A 19,822-nucleotide genomic window follows, 5' to 3' on the forward strand; every position below is an offset into this window, starting at 1 on the left:
GGGGACAGGCAGAGAGAGAGAGAGAGAGCGAGAGAGAGGTCTTCCATTGGATGGTTCACTCCCCAAGTGGCCGCAATGGCTGGAGCTATGCTGATCCAAAGCCAGGAGCCAGGAGCTTCTTCTGGGTCTCCCATGTGGGTGCAGGGGCCCAAGGATTTGGGCCATCCTCCACTGTTTTCTCAGGCCATAGCAGAGAGCTGGATTGGAAGTAGAACAGCAGGGTCTCGAACCAGCACTGCAGGCGGAGGCTTTACTCACCACGTCACAGCACTGGCCCCCAAGTTAATTTTAACATACAATAATTTATCAGTCTTTTATAATTCTCTGAGATCTTGAAGATATTCTCTCATATTCTAGAAATGCTATTATTTCATCTTTCATATTTAGATATGTCATCTACTCAAAATAAATATATATGTATAGTGTAAAATAGTCAATTTTTTTTCTTTTTTTCTCATACGGACACTTTTTCAGAATCTCCACAGTTTATATACATTGCTCTCTTACTTATAAGCTTTCTGCTGTGAGGATGAGTCATAGACAAATATACAGGTTCGCTTGGAGGAAAATAATAGATACGGTGCTTGCACACAGTAGGCATTCAACATGTTTGTTGAATGAATGAAAGACATTTATTTGGAGGTACTGATTTCATACTATAACCTCTAGAGAAAACTATAGGCCTGTTTGCCTTTTTTTTTTTCATTTATCGGTAAAGGGGAATGCTAACAGAAGTCAGAAAATTAGAATTCTTACAGGATACACAGTATAACCACCATGGTCAAGGCTCTCTTCTTCCCTTGTGCATTTTATTTTCTTTCATACAGATAGTAGATAAAGACCAGGCCTAATGGTAATCCTCATTCTTAGAAGGTTCAGAAAGCTGGAGTGAGGACCAGGGGGAGAAAAGAGAGGGGAGCTCAGCAGTCATCACCATCTCAATACCAGTTACCCAGAGAAAAGGGTAAAAAGAATGTGAGAGACTCGTCTGTAATCCAGTCCAAGCAGGCACTCAGAGCAGAAGCCTTAGCTAAGTAGAAAGAGAATACATTCACTTAAGTTTCCCATCTTAAAATTACAGTAGCCAGAAAATAGCCAGGCAGGTTCTCATAGGCACAAATCCCTGCCTTCTTTTACAGAACTAAAAACACACCCTACGGATGTTTTAGTTCAATCCTATCATTTCACAAGAAAAAACTGTGGAGCACCTAACAGAAAGCAAGGAAGCATAACCTCCAGTTCCAGTTATCTATTGCTGCATAACAAATCACCTGAAAACCCAGTGACATCAAGTGGCAGTGAAGTAGGCAGGTATACAGGTTGGAGTTGATCGGATTTGTGAACTGGAAGACCACGCCCCTGTGTGACCTCATGCTCCTACCTGATGCCTTTGCCACGCCCTTGTGTGGCCTCATTCCCCTACCTGGCCGTACTGGGGTGCCCACCAGCCAATCAGGTTAATTGACCACTCCCCTTTGGAGTGGGTTAAAAGCCTGGGGCACAGTGTGCCCAGGCCTGCTCTTTTTCCCTGGTGTCTTGCTAGGAAGGGGCTTGCTGTAGCCCCACGCCTCCAGGGCGCATGGCCTTCGGGCCATGTGCTCTAGGCTTCCTGGCCTATATGCTCTTCCACGTGGCTGGTTCCTGGTGCTCGGTATGAACCCCTAATTACTTCTTTCTCTTAAATAAAGCTTTCACTCTCCTATGCACCTTTCTTACTAAATAAAAGCTTAAAACGTACCATGCTGCCTTGTTTATCTGTGCCGGTATTTAGAATTCTTCTCTAAATATTAGGCAAGAACCCTCTTGGGCTTATTAACATCGTGAATTTAGTAATAAGCCCGTGGTGAAACTGTAAGGCACCCCAAATTCTGGTAGTACATATGGCACCCTGGCTAGCATTTCTATGGAACTTTAAGGGGCCACATTTTAGTGTGGATTTTAGAGGGTCTTGTCCGATATCAGCAGCAGTCATTAATGATCTCTCCGGGTTCTCAGGTTGACTGGACTCAGCAAGGTTCTCACTCAGAGTCCCTCATGCACTTGCAGCCAGACAGTAGTTGGGGCAGGCATCACCAGAAAGGCTTCTTCATGGCCGTCTGGGGGCGGGGCCTCAGCTGGGCATTCGGCCCCATCATGACTCATGACCTGTCCTTGTGGCCTGGCCTTCCTCACAGAATGGCAACTGGATTCCAAAAGCAAGTCCAAAAGAACCAACCAACCTCTCAAGTCCCAAAGTGCCAAACAGACTGCAGTCAGAGGCCCATCCAGACTCAAGGACACAAAGGGAGGAGAATCAGCACAACACTGTAACATGAGAAAATGAAGACCACTTTGCAACATACACTAGGCCGCCGATACTCTTCCTACACAATTCCACAGGCCTCTCCTTGAATCCCTGCATCACAACACTTGCTTCACAATGCAAAATTATCTGCCTCTTTGCCACCCTTATCTTCCACTGCAGTGACCCTTCTCCTTTCTAGAAGTAGTAGCTGGATCATTACAGTGATCTTTGTATTTCTGGCACTAAGAAAAGGCTCAAAAAAATATTTGTTGAATCAATGAATAAACAAATGAAATTCAGACTTAAAAGTCAGAAATATTTTCAAATATTTCCAAAGTAACTATAGAAGTTCCTCTATCTAAATTTTAACCTGGGCCAATTTAAATGGCTTTCACAACTCTTATAAATTTAAAGTTTCACTAATAGTATGTCCTCACATTTGATTAATTTATTTTTATGAGGGCTAATCCAAACATTGTGTCAGCAACACAGCAGACTCATCCTACTAAATATATATATATTCAGAGTAGCACACGTATTTATTTTTCTGCCTCAAAATTGGTAGGACAGTTTATGACACACATCCTTAAAAGGAAATTTATGTATAACACTACTGTTACTAAGTATGCCAAAAGTAACAGTTTAAAACCACTCCAAGAACTTAGATGACTTAAGTGCAAACATACAATTTGAAAGTATTTTTATTCATAAATTATATATTTCTGCATCATGCTACTGGATATAGCCCTTCAAACCTAAATTACCACTTTGCAATCAACTTATTTTCTTTTTCTTGTCAGCAAATATAACCAAAATGAACTAAAATGATACAATTCAAAACTCAAAAGTCAGTAAAGCTATTCCTTGGCCTGAACAAGGGACACACACATTTGACACCCTGAGTGCTTCTTTTTAGAGGATTGTGCCTTGCAGTATACCACCTGTAATAATTTCACTGCTGTACCAAATACACTCAGCAGCCCTCGGTGGGTGGTGACTTTGTATATGACTGTGCTCTTCTGGGCCCCTCATTAATCAGGTGTCTCAAAAACAAGCACTGATGCTCAGCAGCAACACTCACCAATTAGCACCTGCCCACTCTTCATAGCAGCTCCTCCTGGCAGCAGGCCATGGACCACGAGGCTCTCTCCCTGGCTCTGCTTTCCAGCTCTTTTCCAGCTCCATTTGGTCTGATGGATAATGCCAACCAGCACTTCCAGAAGCTTGAGCTGCTCTTTGGCTTTCATGACAGTTAGCTTTTTGGGGTTTACATAAACATTCACATCTTTGTACCGCTGCTGGACAACGACTCCGGTCTTCTGATGTGACTGATGCTTTAGAATGGACACTGGCCCATTGTCTGTGCTATTTTTTTTATTGTAGCGCTTGGGCAAAAGCCTTTTGCTTTTTAAAATTTTCGTAAACCGCTTGAGTTTGGGTTCATACTTTTTTCTTTCTTTGTAATCATCCTCTTCAATGATAATCTCATGTTCACTGAACCTCACGTGGTTCACAGTCGGTGACTCAGGCAGGAGGGTTTCCTCTTCATCCTCACTCAATTCCAAATAAAACAGCTCCCCATTCTTCTGCACGCTGTCAAGCCACTCAGGTTCAAGATCACTATGAAAAAAGACAAGACAATGTGAATAGCTGCGAGCCCAAGATAAGCAGTTACATCCTCCCCATAGTGTGGTGAGAGGGGAGTTGAGGGGGAAGGGGAGCAGCAAGGGGTGAAACCTCTTTGATTATTTCAAATTCTTACTATTTCTAATCTATTGTATCAACATGTTCCTATAGGATGCTTTTTGTAGAGTCTTGAAGAACAAAACTCAGGGAAAGGGAATTAAAGAGGCATAGTAGCAGAAAAGAAAAATCATTTTTTAAAAAAGCAGATGGTCTTTTTCTAAATTGTATGGGGTTTAAAAAAATTAATTCAGTCAACTATGCAGTTTTTACTCCCTTTAGATGATTTCGCCGGACAGTATTTGCGCTGGCAGTTGGCTATGCAATTATACGCACAGAAGCAAGCCACATGGGACATATATATGAAAACACCCTACTGGCATAGCATTTATTCAGCATAGTCATCAGGTAAAAGAAAGGCTAAAGCCTACCCACATTCACAGACTTGCTTATGTACTACATTTCAAGGAGACATTCATCTCACCATGAACTAAAATCTTACTGAAAACAACCCATTTGTAATCACAGCCAATAACGATCACTTTTAGAGTCTGTAATTTCCATAAAACTCCTTTTCATGAGTAACTAGTAGGAAAAGTAAAGCACATATTACATAATTTGTCACATGATTGTTTAAAAAACATTTTAATGGGAAGTAGGCCATTAAAAAACAAAATTATTGCTATTAAAATTATTAAAATAGCACTAAGAAACAAAGATACTCATCTTATGGAAACAAACCTAATCATAAACCCTACCCTGTTCAAAATCATGAACAGTTTACCTTTCAAATAGCTTTTCTTTAAAGCAAAATTAGTTTCAGTGGAAAAACTAGCACGTGGGCAGAGATTTTCAGAAACAAGCTGTAATATCCTGGCATGAAAAGGTATAATTTGTGTTCTGATCATTCAGAGAGAAGACACTTCTGTTTTCCACCGTGTTTATTAGCAACTCTGGTTCTTTTTAACTTAAGTCAAATGTCTCTTTCTAAGTGAAAATTAGCCCCAAAAATGTTCTCTTCTATTACTAAACTCTGAAATTAACCATTGCCCTGGTCTGTGGCTGGTCATTCATATAAAATTTCCAACTGTATAGTGAGTCACTGAAGAAAAAAAAAAGGCAAGGCGGCTGGCTCAAAAATATCAAAAACAGTATTTCTTCAGTCCTTGCTGGTCTCCAGTGCATGGCATCATTATAGGCCCTTGGCCCCATTTACCACAGATTATTAATTATACAATGGCTGTGTCAGCCACCCTGACCTGTACCCCCAGAAATCAGTACAGAGTAACTTTGCAGTTCTACTCTGGAGAGTCTAGAGAGTGGTGGCCCCACCAAAAACATCAAGATAACAAATTGCCCAATTTTCATCAGTACAGAGTAATTAGCATGGTTATATACCAGTTACTTAAGATACGTATCAATTTAAACAGTGAATTAAGTTTCTCCTTGATAGTTCCTCCCTTCTAATTTGGTATGCTATTTGATTAGAGATATGTGAGACCAAAGAAATATCTTTTTCCATTTGTGGAACATAAAGAAGATTCATTGTAATCTCTCAAATTTGAATGTGAACCTACTTTTTGGTTTAATTCAAAGAGCCAAGCCGGTGGGGGGCTATGGGAGAAAGCATTCAATCACGGAGCAAATAAGCAGTGCCAGGCACTGATCTACATATCAGAATTACAATGACAAAAAACATTAGCTCTGCCCCTAGCTCAGTGGGGAAGAGAACCAGTACCCAGGGTAAGTACAGACGAAGGGACACGGGGAGAGGCCCCTAGCTCAGCCTAGCCAGAGGCTGCAGGGAAGATCAGGGAAGGCTTTCGGGTGGAGGAGACTCTAGAATAATAAATGGTTGTGGAGAGGCATGGGGAGCTGAAGAGAAAGAGGAGAAGAGAATTCCAAACAGAAGTAACACATAAGCAAAGGCTTGAGGGGTAGTCTTCCTGGCGTGTGCACAGATCCCAACAGTATGCAAGCAGCCGAGTACTGTGGAAGGTGGGAACTCACAGAAGTGGTCAGCTCTCATGTCGCGAGGTTTTTGTTCTACAGTGAGGGGTTTGGATTAGTTTAAGCAAGAGGGCCTCCATGAAGGGCTTCTGCAGAGGATTTCCATGTCAGATATCCCTGGACAGATCTACTCTGGCAAGAAGAGGGAGTAGATCTGAGGTGCACATGAGTCAAGGCAGGAGCACTTAGAGGCTGTTTCGGTAGTGGAGGCAAGGATGATAACCAAGGGAATAGAGCAGAAGAGATGGAAAGTAGGAAAAAATATTTGAAAATCACCAGGACATTGTGACTGATTCGGTGACAAGATGAGAGAGAGGAAGGGATTAGTGCTGACTAGATTTCCAGTTGGTGACCATACTTTCATGCATCTTTTTATACACTCATATGCAAAGACTCATTCCACATAAGTGGGAACAATCATCATAAAAGTCATTTTTCCTTCTCCCTCTGACATACACAATGTTGAAAATTCATGTTTTTACCATCATATAAATTTACACTTATGGGGTTATTCTATCTTGTTTTTAAAAAAAGGTGATCATTACATATTTACCAATATAAAGATATATACTCATATTTACTTTAATAATTTCTCATATATTGGTAGTTTTAAAAACCTCAATGGATCCACAATATTCCATATCAAAGATGTGGCACATTCAGCACATTCACTTATCTATTGCTAAATGTGGTATACAGTTTTCATTTTTGTACTCCCCAAAGTTATAATAACCAACTTTATATCTCTGTGTACAAATAGGTCTTTACCCAAAAGACTATACCAATTCATATTTCACCAGCAATATAACAGATATATTAATGTCTAAATTTTTAAAAAATACTTCACTTTAAGAGGAAGAAATTAAAAAAAAAAAAAAAGGAAGCTAAGAGAGATATAAAAAAGACAGGGAGGGACCAGTGTTGTGCAGCCAACAGATTAAGCCTCTGCCTTGAATGCTGGCATCCCATCTAAGTCCCAGTTCAAGTCCTGGCTGTTCTGCTTCCGATCCAGCTCCCTGCTAATGCACCTAGGGAAGCTGTAGAAGCTGGCCCAAGTACCTGGGCCTGCTCTCACATAGGAAACCAGCATGGAGTTCCAGGCTCCTAGCTTATGCTTGGCCAGCCCTAGCTATTACAGCCATTTGAGGAGTAAACCAGAAGATGGAAGATCTCTCTCCTTCTGTCCCTACAATCTCTCTCTCTCTCTGTTTCTTTTTCTCTGTCCCCCCTTTCAAGTAAATAAATAAATGTTTTTTGGGGCTGCTGCTGTGGTGCAGTGGGTTTAAAGCCTTGGCCTGAAGCGCCGGCATCCCATATGGGCACCGGTTCTAGTCCCAGCTGCTCCTCTTCCGATCCAGTTCTCTGCTATGGCCTGGGAAATCAGTAGAAGATGGCCCAAATCTTTGGGCCCCTGCAGCCACGTGGGAGACCAGGAAGAAGCTCCTGGCTCCTGGCTTCAAATCTGCACAACTCTGGCCATTGCAGCCATCTGGGAAGTGAACCAGCGGATGGAAGACCTCTCTCTCTGTCTCTAGCTCTCTCTGTACCTTTCTCTCTGTCTCTACCTCTTTCTGTAACTCTTTCAAATAAATAAAATAAATCTTTAAAAAAATGTTTTTTAAAAAGATACAGAGACAGGAAAACAGACATAACTGGGCCCATAGAAGAAGGCAAATGTACAGTGAAAAGAAATGGACTGAGAAACCACAATGAGCCAAGATCCAACTTGGTTTTACTGCAACTCTAACCCTGCTAAGATTGATTATGTAATTGAGTCCAAGCTCTAGTTCTGCTCTTCTTGAAAACAGTTAACAGCTACATCACAGGGTTGCTATAAATAGCAAATAAAACAATGTTGTGCCTTGCCTGGTAAATGCATAATAAACAGTAGTTCCCTTCCTCTTACCTAGTAGATATAAAATTGGAAACACAGACCTTTACCAGATACAGCTTTTGTGCTTCTGCATTTGTTCCTAATCCTTGGCATTAACTGAAGATGCTCTAAGGACCTCAGTTTGCCAGGTTCCAGACTAGATGCAGAGACACAAGAAGCAAAGCCAGTCGCTGCCTTTAAGGCTCCTACAGTGTAGCATTCCGGGAAAATTCCTCATTCCTCCTCCAGAAGATTAAAGCCTAGTTAGACACCTTCTTCCACTGTGTGCTGTGCTAACAAAATACCTGAGACAGGTACTTTGTAAGGAAAAGAGGCTTAATTTGGCTCATGGCGTTGAGGCTGGAAAGTCTTAACTTGGGTGGCCACGTCCGGGGGCGGGGGGTGGTGGGAGGCATGCTTCATCACAGTACTGCATAGCAGATGGCATCACGTGACAGCAGCAAGCGTGACAGAGGGAGCAGTGCATACAGAAGTAGCACATCAAAGAGTAAGAGACGGAGGGGTGGTGCCCGGCTTCATAAAAACCTGCTCTTGTGGCAACCAATCTGGTCTTGAGAGAGTGAGAACTCAATCTTGTTTGCAAAGCATTAACCCCTTAGTGATGTAATCAACTCTTAAAAGGCCCAACACCATTCAACACTGTTAAACACGGGACTGAGCCTCAATATGAGTTTGGTGGTGGAGCCCAAATTCAAAATATAGTGTTAGATAAGCATCAGGCGCATAACTGAGGGGCTGGCGCTGGGCATAACTGAGGGGCTGGTGCTGTGGCACAGTCGGCTAAGCACCAGCATCCCATACGGGTGCCAGTTGGAGTCTCGGCTGCTCCTCTTCCAATTCAGCTCTCTGCTATGGCCTGGGAAAGCAGTGGAAGATGGCCCAAGTGCTTGGGCTCCTGTACTGCTTGGGAAACCAGAAAGAAGCTCCTGGTTCCTGGCTTTGGATCAGCCAAGCCCCAACCATTGCAACTATCTGAAGAGTGAACCAGCAGATGGAGGACCTTTCTGTCTTGCCCTCTCTCTCTAATTCGACCTCTCAAATAAATAAATAAAATCTTAAAGGGGGGGGGGGGCGGATAACTGATTCAGTGGGTCGAGAAAGGTTAACAGAGATCTAAGCAACAAACTCCCAAAGCAGGTCTTCCAACTGCACCGAAGGAAAAGATGTATCAAAAACAACAGGCCGGTGCCGCAGTTCACTTGGCTAATCCTCCGCCTGTGGCGCCGGCACTCCAGGTTCTAGTCCTGGTCGGGGCACCAGATTCTGTCCTGGTTGCTCCTCTTCCAGTCCAGCTCTCTGCTGTGGCCCGGGAAGGCAGTGGAGGATGGCACAAGTGCTTGGGCCCTGCACCGGCATGAGAGACCAGGAGGAAGCACCTGGCTCCTAGGTTTGGATCAGTGCAGCGTGCCGGCCGTAGCAGGAATTTGGGGGGTGAACCAATGGAAGGAAGACCCTTTTCTCTGTCTCTCTCTCTCACTGTCTAACTCTGCCTGTTAAAAAACAAAAACAAAAAAAAAAAAAACCAACAACAAAAGAAGGAAACACAAAACCCAACCTTTCATTACAACTATGCAGTAACAACAAAGCTAAGGAAATTAATACATGTAGATAATCCCTGCTCTAGGAGGTAGACTTAGTGACTGGTTTCCACAGAACAGAGCACAGAAAGGAAAAATAAGAACTATAGTGTAGAGACCTGGCGGACACTGCCTCAAGCAAGTGGTCAAGGTCATGAAAAACAGGAGAGGATTTAGAAATTGTTACGGATCAGAGGAGACCAGGAGACACCACGTAATACAAATAAAGCTTGGAGCTAAGTTACTATGACTGAAAAAGAAGTTGACTTGTTAATTTTGACAACTGCATAAAATGTTACCCTCAGGGGAAAATGAGTAAGGGATTTACAATAATTCTGTACTATTTCTGCAACTCTTATATAAACCTAAACTTACTCCAAAATTTTCACATTATTTAGAAAGCAAAAGGAATTAAATATAGCAGTTGTAACTCAGATTTTTGTTAATACTTAGCACACATTCATCAGCACTAATTTATTCTTTCAATATTTTCTAAGATCCTATAGTTCCTACTGAGTAAATGTCTCTCAATTTTCTTTCAATGACTATTATTTTGTTTTGCTCTAAACGGCGATAACTGCATATAGTCTGCCTGTAAAGTTTAAGAACATTTTAATTAGATTTCAAGGCCTTAAATAATGTGAGAAATACGAACAGAGTTATTCTTTCCAAAGAAAAATCTGCTAATTTGGGGGCATAATGTTCTGCTTGGGACACCTGCATCCCATTCAAGATGCCAGGTTGAGTCCCAGAGATTCTACTTCAGATCCAGTTTCCTGCTAATGTGCCTGGGAAACAGCAGATGATGGCTCAATTAAATGAGTTCCTGCCACTCAAATGGGAGACCCAGATGGAATTCCTGACTCCTGGCACCCGCCTGGGCCAACCCTGGCCCTTGCAGCCTTTCAGGGACTGAACCAGTAGATAGAAGATCTCTCTCTCTCAATCTCTCTGTGTCACTTGCCTTTCAAATAAGAAAGTCTTTAAAAAATAAGAAGGGTTGCTAACTTTTTAATTAAGCAAGTTCACTTACATAAACTGCAATATAATTATACTAAAGAAAATAAATTTCAAATAATGAGATTATGTTTTTAATACCTCAATTTCCTGAGTTACTAAAAAATTCAAGGTTGACATTAAATCTTTTTGCTATAAAAGTTATTTGAATCTTTCAGGTCTTCATTTGCACTAATGCCAGTATTTTTCATCATCTGAAATACTAAGGTGATTTCCTTAACAACAGAAAAGACTCACAAAATAGCCAGCACTACTGACACATTTCCTTATTGAAGGAAAACAGACTTCTGCTAGTATACCAAATATGCTACATACTTGTCTTTATGTTTCGTGTACACAGTGCCAGTGCCCAAAACACATAGTTATGTAATATTAACAGGTACAGCAGGACAATTATAGCGAAATTATAGTGAAATTCATGACAATGAAAATGGATTCTACCTGGCACTTTTGCAGTAAACTCCAGTAAGAGCAGAAAGATGCAGAGACTTAAAAGAGATTTAAAAATCGCCATAAGGAACCTAAAATTTATTTGGGAGGCCACCAAGCTTTTGAGCAGAGTAGAAAAATTACGTACGGGGCTGGCACTGTGGTGTAGCGGATAAATCCACCCACCTGCAGTGCTAGCATCCCCTATGGGACTCCTGGTTGAAGTCCCGGTTGATCCACTTCTGATCCAGCTCTCTGCTATAGCCTGGGAAAGCAGCAGAAGATGGCCCAAGTCCTTGGGCCCCTGCACCCATGTGGGAGACCTAGATGGCTTTGGAACTACTTCTAGGCCATTTGGGGAATGAACCAGCAAACAGAAGATCTCTTTCTCTGCCTCTGCGTAACTCTGCCTTTCAAATAAGTAAATAAATAAATATTTTTAAAAATTATGAAGAACAGAGATTTAGAAAGCAAACTCTGAGGGACAGCATTGTGGCACAACAAATTAAGCTATCACCTGTGACCCAGTGGCACCAGCATTGCATATGAGAGTGCCAGTTCAAATCCTGGCTGCTCCACTTTTGATCCAGCTCCTAGCTAATGTGCCTGGAAAGGCAGCAGAAATGGCCCAAGTCCTTTGGTCCCTGCCTCCCATGTGAGAGTCCCAGATGGGAGTTCTGGGCTCCTGGCTTTGGTTTTGTCATTGCCATTTGGGGAGTGAACCAGCAGATGGACGATCTCTTTCTGTCTCTCGCTTTCAAATAAATAAGTCTTAAAAAAAAAAAAAAATCAAACATCAGTATGGAAGAAAGACAGGAAAAAGAAATTACAGGCAGCCAGGTCAGGTAGGAGGGGAGAGGCCAACCTTTTAAAGAAGGCATTATCTATGGGAATGGAAGAGAGACCAATGAGAGCGAGCCAACAGGACTACAGACTTAGCTCCAGAGACACAAGGAGATCGTGATGTCAGCAAATGAGATGGACAACGAGAGAAAAGAAACAAGGAAGATAATGAATTCTCAAACATGCTGAGTTGGAGGTAGAATGTGACAGTAGCATGGAACTGCCATTTTCCATCATAAACCCCATTACATACCATTTGACATTTTGAGTCATCTAAGAAGTCAGGATTCAGAGCACGAAGAAGGGAAATATCCTAAGTTGGATCATGAGTTTAAGTGAAATATTTCTATTCTTCAAAGACTACATTCCCTTGTCAAAACCCAAGAAAAAATTTGGTGGAATCCTACTCAGAAAAACAAAAAAGAAACTACTGATATAGGCAACATCATGAATTAATCTCAAAAGAATTATGCTGAATAAAAGAAACTGGGCAAAAAAAAAAAAAAGAGAATCTATACTGTATGATTCCATATTGACAAAACTGTGGAGAATATAAAGTAACATCCAGTGACAAAAAAAACAGGCAAGCAGTTATGAGGAGTGAGGGAACAAGAATGACTCTAGAGAGGCACCTGGGGAAACTTTTGGGCAAAATGGCTATCTTCACTATCCTGCCAGACAATAAATGTCAAAACTTACCAAACTGTACACTTTAATATGTGCAACTTCTGTACCAATTATACCTCAAAAAAGCTATCAAAATGTTGCAGAAAAAGATTAAAGGACATATTTGCTTTCTTTTCCAGTCAATCCTCTCATTTTAGGTAGAAATTCCTTACCTTTTTTCAGTTAAAATCTCTTTTAAAATTATTCCTCTTTTTCTCCATCAGCCAAAGTTTTAAAATTAACAACAGATTCACTATGAAAAATTTAAAAATCTAAGTCATAAAATTCAAAACTTCTGACCAATATGAACTAACCAATGTTGCTTCCATAAATTAGAGACCAAAGCAAAGAAACTTGGTAACACTGCAAGTTAATGTAGGATTTCTGTTACCTCAATATTGAAACTAGGCAATGTCATCAATCCAATCCGATCGCTAAAGCCTCCCCAGGACATCCTCAGGTGTCAGGTTAAGATATACTGCAGTGGCTAAGATATACTACTAGGCTAAGCTTCCTCCTGGGGCGCCAGCATCCCATATGGGCTCTGGTTTGTGTCTTGGCTGCTCCTCTTCTGATCTAGCTCCCTGCTAATGACCTGGGAAAGCAGTAGAAGATGGCCCAAGTGCTTGGGCCCTTGCACCCATGTGAGAGATCTGGAAGAAGCTCCTGGCTCCTGGCTTTGGGTCAACCCAGCTGCAGCCCTTGTGGCCATTTGGGGAGTGAGTCAATGGATGAAAGAACTTTCTGTCTCTCCCTCTCTATCTGTAACCCTGCCCCTCAAATAAGTAAATAGATCTTTAAATTTAAAAAAAATAAAAGAAAGAAAGAAAGGAAAAAAACATACTACACCGGTGTGGGCACTTGGCACAGTGGTTAACAAGATGCTTGAGATACCTACTGACATCCCATATCTGACACCCTGTGTTTGAGTTCCAGCTCTGTTCCCAAACCCAGTTTCCTGTTAATGTATATCCTGGGAGGCAGCAGGTGATGACTCAAGTACATGTGGGAGACGTGGATTGAATTCCCAGGTTGTAGCTTCAGCCTGGCCCAGCCCTGGTGGTTGTGGGCATTTGGGGAATAAACCAGCAGATGAGAAATCTGTCAGCCGGCCTGTCTGTACTTTTCAAATATACATACGTAAATCAATTTTAAAAAGAGATACTGCTCTAATCTAAGATCTTCCTCTCCTATAATAAGCCTAAAATAAACCTATTTTTAAAACTCCACTATAATGTACCCCAAAGTAACTTCATCTCAAAAACAGTAACCTTATTAATTAGGTACCGATATTCACATGTAGCTCAAGTTGGTTTTCAGTTACAAAGCATGTATGAAACAATGAGATCTTCTAAAAAGAACTTACAGATAATTAACTAGAACCTTAAAAGTTGAAGATACCTTACATGAGACAATATGTAGTGTAACTTCCTTAGTGAGCTCCAGGTAGACATCAAACAATTCATCTTTGCTTTGATAAAAAAAAAAAAATTAAGGTTTGAATTCCCATGTCTTTGAACAAAGAGGGTTTCTGCACAAGGTGGGAAAGCTCCTGTTTGTCCTGGTGACTGCGACTTAAGGAGATAAACACCCATTGCCATAAGGCAGGAATGGAACATTAGCCTTCTAGGCCAAGTCAGCAAATCAACGCTCGTGTCCTACATATAAAGAAGGGACAGACATAAAAGGTGTCCTTGGTAGGACTTGAAATACACACCAGCTCATGTATTTCTGTTTCCTGATTTTTTTTTCCTTAATTGCAACAGGAATGTTCCAATAATGAAGGAGAAAACTAAAAACTGTATTTGTTAGTAACTTTTCCCCTAAACACCCCAGTTATATAACTTAGAGACATAATGTGGATTTAAAAATAACTGAGGGTATAGAGGAAGAGCTTTTGAAAGTATGAAATTAAAAAGTGAGTAAAACCAAAGTTTTCTGGAGCTGGGAGCTGCAGTGGTGGCCAGCTGAGATGCTCTGGCCGTCATCTCCCTGCAAAGGCAACCATGTGAAGAGCTGCGCCCACCCCCAGTCACCCCCACAAGAGCTGTGGAAGCCAGGTGAGTGTGTAACATCCCAACTAAGCCCATAGTACAGAAAGCTCATAATTCTTTTGTTAAATATTTAAAAATATGTCAAGTACACGATTTTCATTAATTTTTAGGATTAAAAGCCACTAGTGACATTTTCCAATACTAGAGATGAAAACCTCCCATAAACACTTTATCTAAAAGAAAAGTTGTCTTCAGACTGTTTCAGGAGTCAGTATGGTATGCATGCTCACGGCTGAGGTGTTTTATAGTGAAACAGAGAATTTTTGTAATGACAGGAATTACATGTATTCTATAGATGTGACCCCAAGAATCTTCAGCCACTCTGTCAATCTTAAGACTCCTTAAGGACCAAAAGTAGTGATTACTCATGATTGAGAGTATGGTCATGGAAAGTTGGGATTCTGCTGTGATTGTTTGTAGTCTTCAATAGGTGAAAATAATGAAGTTCACACCCCTACCACAAAGCCAGTACAAATATTATTAAAATGTTCTCACTGAGTGTTTTTTGACATTATGTCAAACTTGAATCAGTGTTTGCTATATATGCTCATGTAAGACCATACACGGGCACCCAGTATTGCAATTTCTGTCCTTAAGTCTGCCTTGTATAACTTCTAATAATGCAAGTGTTTTCAATTGATTTTTCTTGAAGAGGAAAGGTTAGTCAGTGTTCTCCAGGGAAACAGACCACTAAGATATAATCTGTGCCATTTGTCTGTTTATCTATGTAAAGATTTACATTAAGGATTTGGCTCCCGTAACTGAAATCTAAAGGGCTGACAGGCACATGGGAAACTCGAGCAGGATTTCTGGGGTACAGTTTTGAGGCAGAATTCCTTCCCCAGGAAGCCTCAGCTTTTACTCTTCATTACCAAGGATAATCTGCTTTAGTTAAAGTAACATAATATCAGATAATAATCGTGTTTAAAAAATACCTTCACCATAGTATCTAGAACAGTATTTGACCAAACAGGATACCCTATCAAGTTGACTTACAAAATTAACCTTCACAGTGGGTTGAGGGTAACTTATTAACAAGTCCTTTCAGTTTTACGTGATAATTTGGTGCATACAATCTGCCCTCTGTTTCTGTGGGTTCCACATCATGGATTCTCCCAATCTTGGATCAAAAATATCTGGAAATAAAAAGTACTGAATTTTTTCCCTGTCAGTTTTTTTTAAAACAGAGTTTATTTATTTGAGAGGTAGAGTTACAAAGAGAAGGAGACACACAGAGAGAGGTCTTCCATCTGCTTGTTCACTCCCCAAATGGCTTTAATAGCTGGAGCTTGGCAGATTTGAAGCCAGGAGCCAGGAGTTTCTTCCAGGTCTCATGAGGGTGCAGGGCCCCAAGGACTTGGGCCATCTGCTGCTGCTTTCCTAGGCCATAGCAGAGAGATGAATTGGAAGTAGAGCAGCTGGGACATAAACTGGCGCACATATGGGATGCCAGCATCACAGTGGGAGGATTAGCCCACTATGCCACAGTACCAGCCCCCCATCATTATTTTTTTTTAAAAAAAGATTTATTTATTTGAAAGGCAGAGTTAGAAAGAAATCTTCTATTGGATTCACCTCACCCCCCCACCCCCACCCCCCAGGCGCCTGCATTGATCAGGGCAGAGCCAAGAACTCCTTCTGTGTTTCTTACATGGATGGCAGTGGTCCAAGTACTTGGGCCATCTTCAGCACATTAGCAGGGAGCTGTATTGGAAGTGGAACAACCAGGACTCTTAACAGGTGTTCAGATACTGGATCTGGGATCATAGGCAGCAGCTTAACCTGTTGTGCCACAACAACCAGCTCCTTGTCATTATTTTTTAAACAATATATCATAACAACTCTTTATATAACATTTACATTGTATCAGGTATTATAAATAATCTAGAGATGATTTAAATTATGTAAATGGGAGAATATGTGTAGGTTATATACAGATACAGTTATGTCCCTCAGTATCTGCTGGGGATTTGTTCCAAAATGCTCCAGTCCCTTATTATTGTTTTTTTAAGTTTTATTTCTTTCTTTATTTTTTTGAGAGGTAGAGCCACAGACAGGGGGAGAGACAGAGAAAGGTCTTACATTTTCTGCTGGTTCACTCCCCAAATGGCCACAACAGCTGGAGCTGGATCAATCTGAAGCCAGGAGCTGGGAGCTTCTTCTGGGTCTCCCATGAGGGTGTAGGGGCACAAACACTTGGGCCATCTTCTACTGCTTTCCCAAGCCATAGCAGAGAGATGGATCAGAAGAGGAGCAGCTGGGACACGAACTGGCACCCTTTTGAGATGCCAGGAAGCAGGCAGGGGCTTAGCTTACTATGTCATAGCACCATCCCCCCTTACTTGAAGTATTATAGCCTTACTTAAAGTATTATATCCTTTCATATACTTTAAATCGGTTCTCAATTACCTATCATACCTAATGCAATGCAAAAGCAAAGCAAATAGTTGTGATACTGTATTTTAAGGGAGTAACAAGAAGAGAAATCTGAACATGTTTAGTTTAGATGCAGTTTAATATAAGGACCAAATAACCTATGCGATTTGATGTAAAACCTGGACTTGAGCATCCTCTATGGGTACTGGAACCAATTCCAAGAAGATACAGAGGAATAACTGCATGTTCTTCTTTTGGCCAGATATATTTTTGCATTGGTCAGTTACTGGCATATGTGACAGGCCATCATTCATGTATTCCTTATTCATTTTCTAATCATTAAGTGTGTACTTTTGTGTAAGAGATAATGCTATGCAGTTAAATAATATAAAGAAAATGAATGACAGAGGCTGTATCTTCTAACTCTTAATTCTAGGAAGAGTCACAAATATAATAGATGCCCAAGTGATAAATAAATGTGAAGAATGAAGATGTTCCTTTTTTCAACTTAGCCAACTAAATGCCACTTTCCCATGAAAAAACACTAAAATACTTATGGCAAGTGTGACTATGCCAAGTTATTATGCTTAGTAGCTTAAGGATGAGGCATATGTATAATTAAACTCTGAAATACACACCAGCAAAACACTACAAAAAGAGTTCACTCTATTCTCACTATTAGAATGATAAGGCCCCTAGAACATTTAGAGTGATGAGTGATTTAGTGATTAGTACAAAGCGTAATGATCACATTTTTAAAATATATATATATATATATGTATATACTGCATATGTAATATATATTCTGGACCATGAAACACTCTGAAGTTTTAACTTTTCTGATCACAAGATCTTCACATTGCTTGTTTCCTAAGAAATAGAGTTAGCACATTTATTTTCATCCCCCTGAAGTCAGGATGTCCCAACTGAAACCAGGCATCTTAAATTCCTACACTGACAACATTCAACTGTGTGACCATGAGTAAGTTATGGGCTAAAAGTGTGACTCTAAGATGTGGAGAAACCAAGAGTCTGAGTCTCACATTTTCTATGGCTTCCTACACCAAGACCGGATAGGGTTCCACATAATCCATACTTCCTTACAGGAATCTTGCTTAATAACAACCATGGAATTTTAAATAAGCTTTTAGATGACCATGGCAGATTACCAAAAATACATATATTCTTAAATTTGTTCAAATCATCAAGAATACAATTCATCCTTATTAAATTTCTAAAATGTATTAAAGCAGGTTTCTCCCCTACACTTTTAAAAGACAATGATAGAGATGTTTTATATACTGATAGGTGAAAAATAATTGCCAAGTGACTGTTACACCTAAAGACACACTAATTATTTGGGACTGTTACTTGCATAAATATACATAAAATGTCATCCTAACACTCTGGCAGCCCGTTACCAGTTTGGTTGATGTTTTGGCACCTAAACCTCTGCCCTGTTGATCATTCATTTCAAGCTGCCAGGAACTGACTTTTTGAAAATGTTCTTGGGGGCTGGCGCTGTGGCGTAGTGGGTAAGCCACTGCCTGCAGTGTCGGCATCCCATATGGGCACCAGCTCAAGTCCCAGCTGCTCCACTTCCCATCCAGCTCTCTGCTATGGCCTGGGCCCCTGCACTTGTGTGGAGACCTGGAAGAAGTTCCTGGCTCCTGGCTTTAGATCAGCACAGCTTTGGCCATTGTGGCCATCTGGGGAGTGAACCAGTGGATAGAAGACCTCTCTCTCTTTCTCTCTCTGCCTCTCATTCTCTATCTGTGTAACTCTGACTTTCAAGTAAATAAATAAATTTTAAAAAAAGAAAATGTTCTTGAAACACAGCAATAAGAGATAGAATCCTTTAAGAATGAAATAATACCAGGCATTTTGAATCTAAATAATTTCCCATGGTATTATTAAGGATAAAAAGTTGAAATAAATTCAATTACGACATAAAAGGAAAGAAATGGGAATGCATAGCAGAAACATCCAGAAATGCTAAGAGATCATCCTTGATGGTGTGACTGTGAGAGTCAACATTCTTTCTGCTACAAATCTATTCACGTACATAATGGGCTAAAAAAATCTACATAATCTAAATAACTTGTAAAATGTATAAGTATGTCTCTCCACTCCAAATATGAGGTTAAGCTACCAAGATCATGACACCAAAGAAGCAAAAAGATACTCCAGTAGGTACAAAGTTGCATGGGCACTCTTAACAGACCGTCATCCGGCACAGAACCCAACACCAGGAAAAGAAAACCCTCCTCATACCAGAATCAGAAAAACCTACACAAGCAAAGCTCGGGTTCCTCATTGCAACTCATACCACAGCACAATCGAAACGTGACGCAAACAACCCCCACTTACTAAAGAACAAATACTCAATTCCAGCCACACCAACACCCTTGCAGTCCACCCCGCCACGTGCACACTCTCTGCACTGAAGAGACGGACTTAATTGTCCCTCTTCGAGAACCTTACTCAGAACGGCTACTCGCTGAGGAGCAGGAACCCGAGTTGCTGACTGGGTCTTCAGAATCACATTCCTCATCTTCTTCTTGGGAAGAGGGCTCTCCAGGGAGCTCGTCTGGGCTCCGAGGCAAATCGCACAAAGCTGGAGACGCCATGGTCACGATGCAGCAGCTACAAGTGGAATTCAAATCTCACTGCTGCGCCTTCCCGGGGCCGCCATGTTGCCGCTCCTGGGAAAGGGGCGGGGGCCACGTGACCACCAATCCTTAACTGCAATTGGCCGCAGCTCGGGTTGCTAGGGAGACGGGGAAGCTTCCCAGAGAGAACGCGCTAGACTGAGAAGGAGCCGAGAAGTTAACATAAAAAAGGGGATGCGTCAGTTGGAGCAATGGAAAGAGCTGCCCGCTCACTGTCCCCTAAACGCTCTGCCTTTGAGCAACAGAACTTATCAAAAATAGGAGACCATTGGTTTCTCTCCTTTCCTTAACAGGGCCAGATGTCTCCTAGTTTGAAC

At 41.2% G+C, this 19,822-nt stretch overlaps 1 protein-coding gene across 4 annotated transcripts in view; it reads right to left on the minus strand.

Moving 5' to 3' along the window:
* Window positions 1-19,526, minus strand: part of INTU (inturned planar cell polarity protein) — a 98,392-nt gene extending 78,866 nt beyond the window's left edge. For all 4 annotated transcript variants that reach the window (XM_062199657.1, XM_062199655.1, XM_062199656.1 and 1 more), the window contains exons 1-2: window positions 19,318-19,526; window positions 3,366-3,904 (exon numbers count right to left, since the gene is read on the minus strand). In XM_062199657.1, the coding sequence (XP_062055641.1) occupies window positions 3,366-3,904; window positions 19,318-19,463 (685 nt within the window). In that variant the 5' untranslated portion in view covers window positions 19,464-19,526. The remainder of the gene's footprint in view (window positions 1-3,365; window positions 3,905-19,317) is intronic.
* Between the last annotated feature and the right edge of the window lie 296 nt (window positions 19,527-19,822).

Source organism: Lepus europaeus, chromosome 8 (genome assembly GCF_033115175.1).
Source record: "Lepus europaeus isolate LE1 chromosome 8, mLepTim1.pri, whole genome shotgun sequence".
NCBI classification, from domain to species: Eukaryota; Metazoa; Chordata; class Mammalia; order Lagomorpha; family Leporidae; genus Lepus; species Lepus europaeus.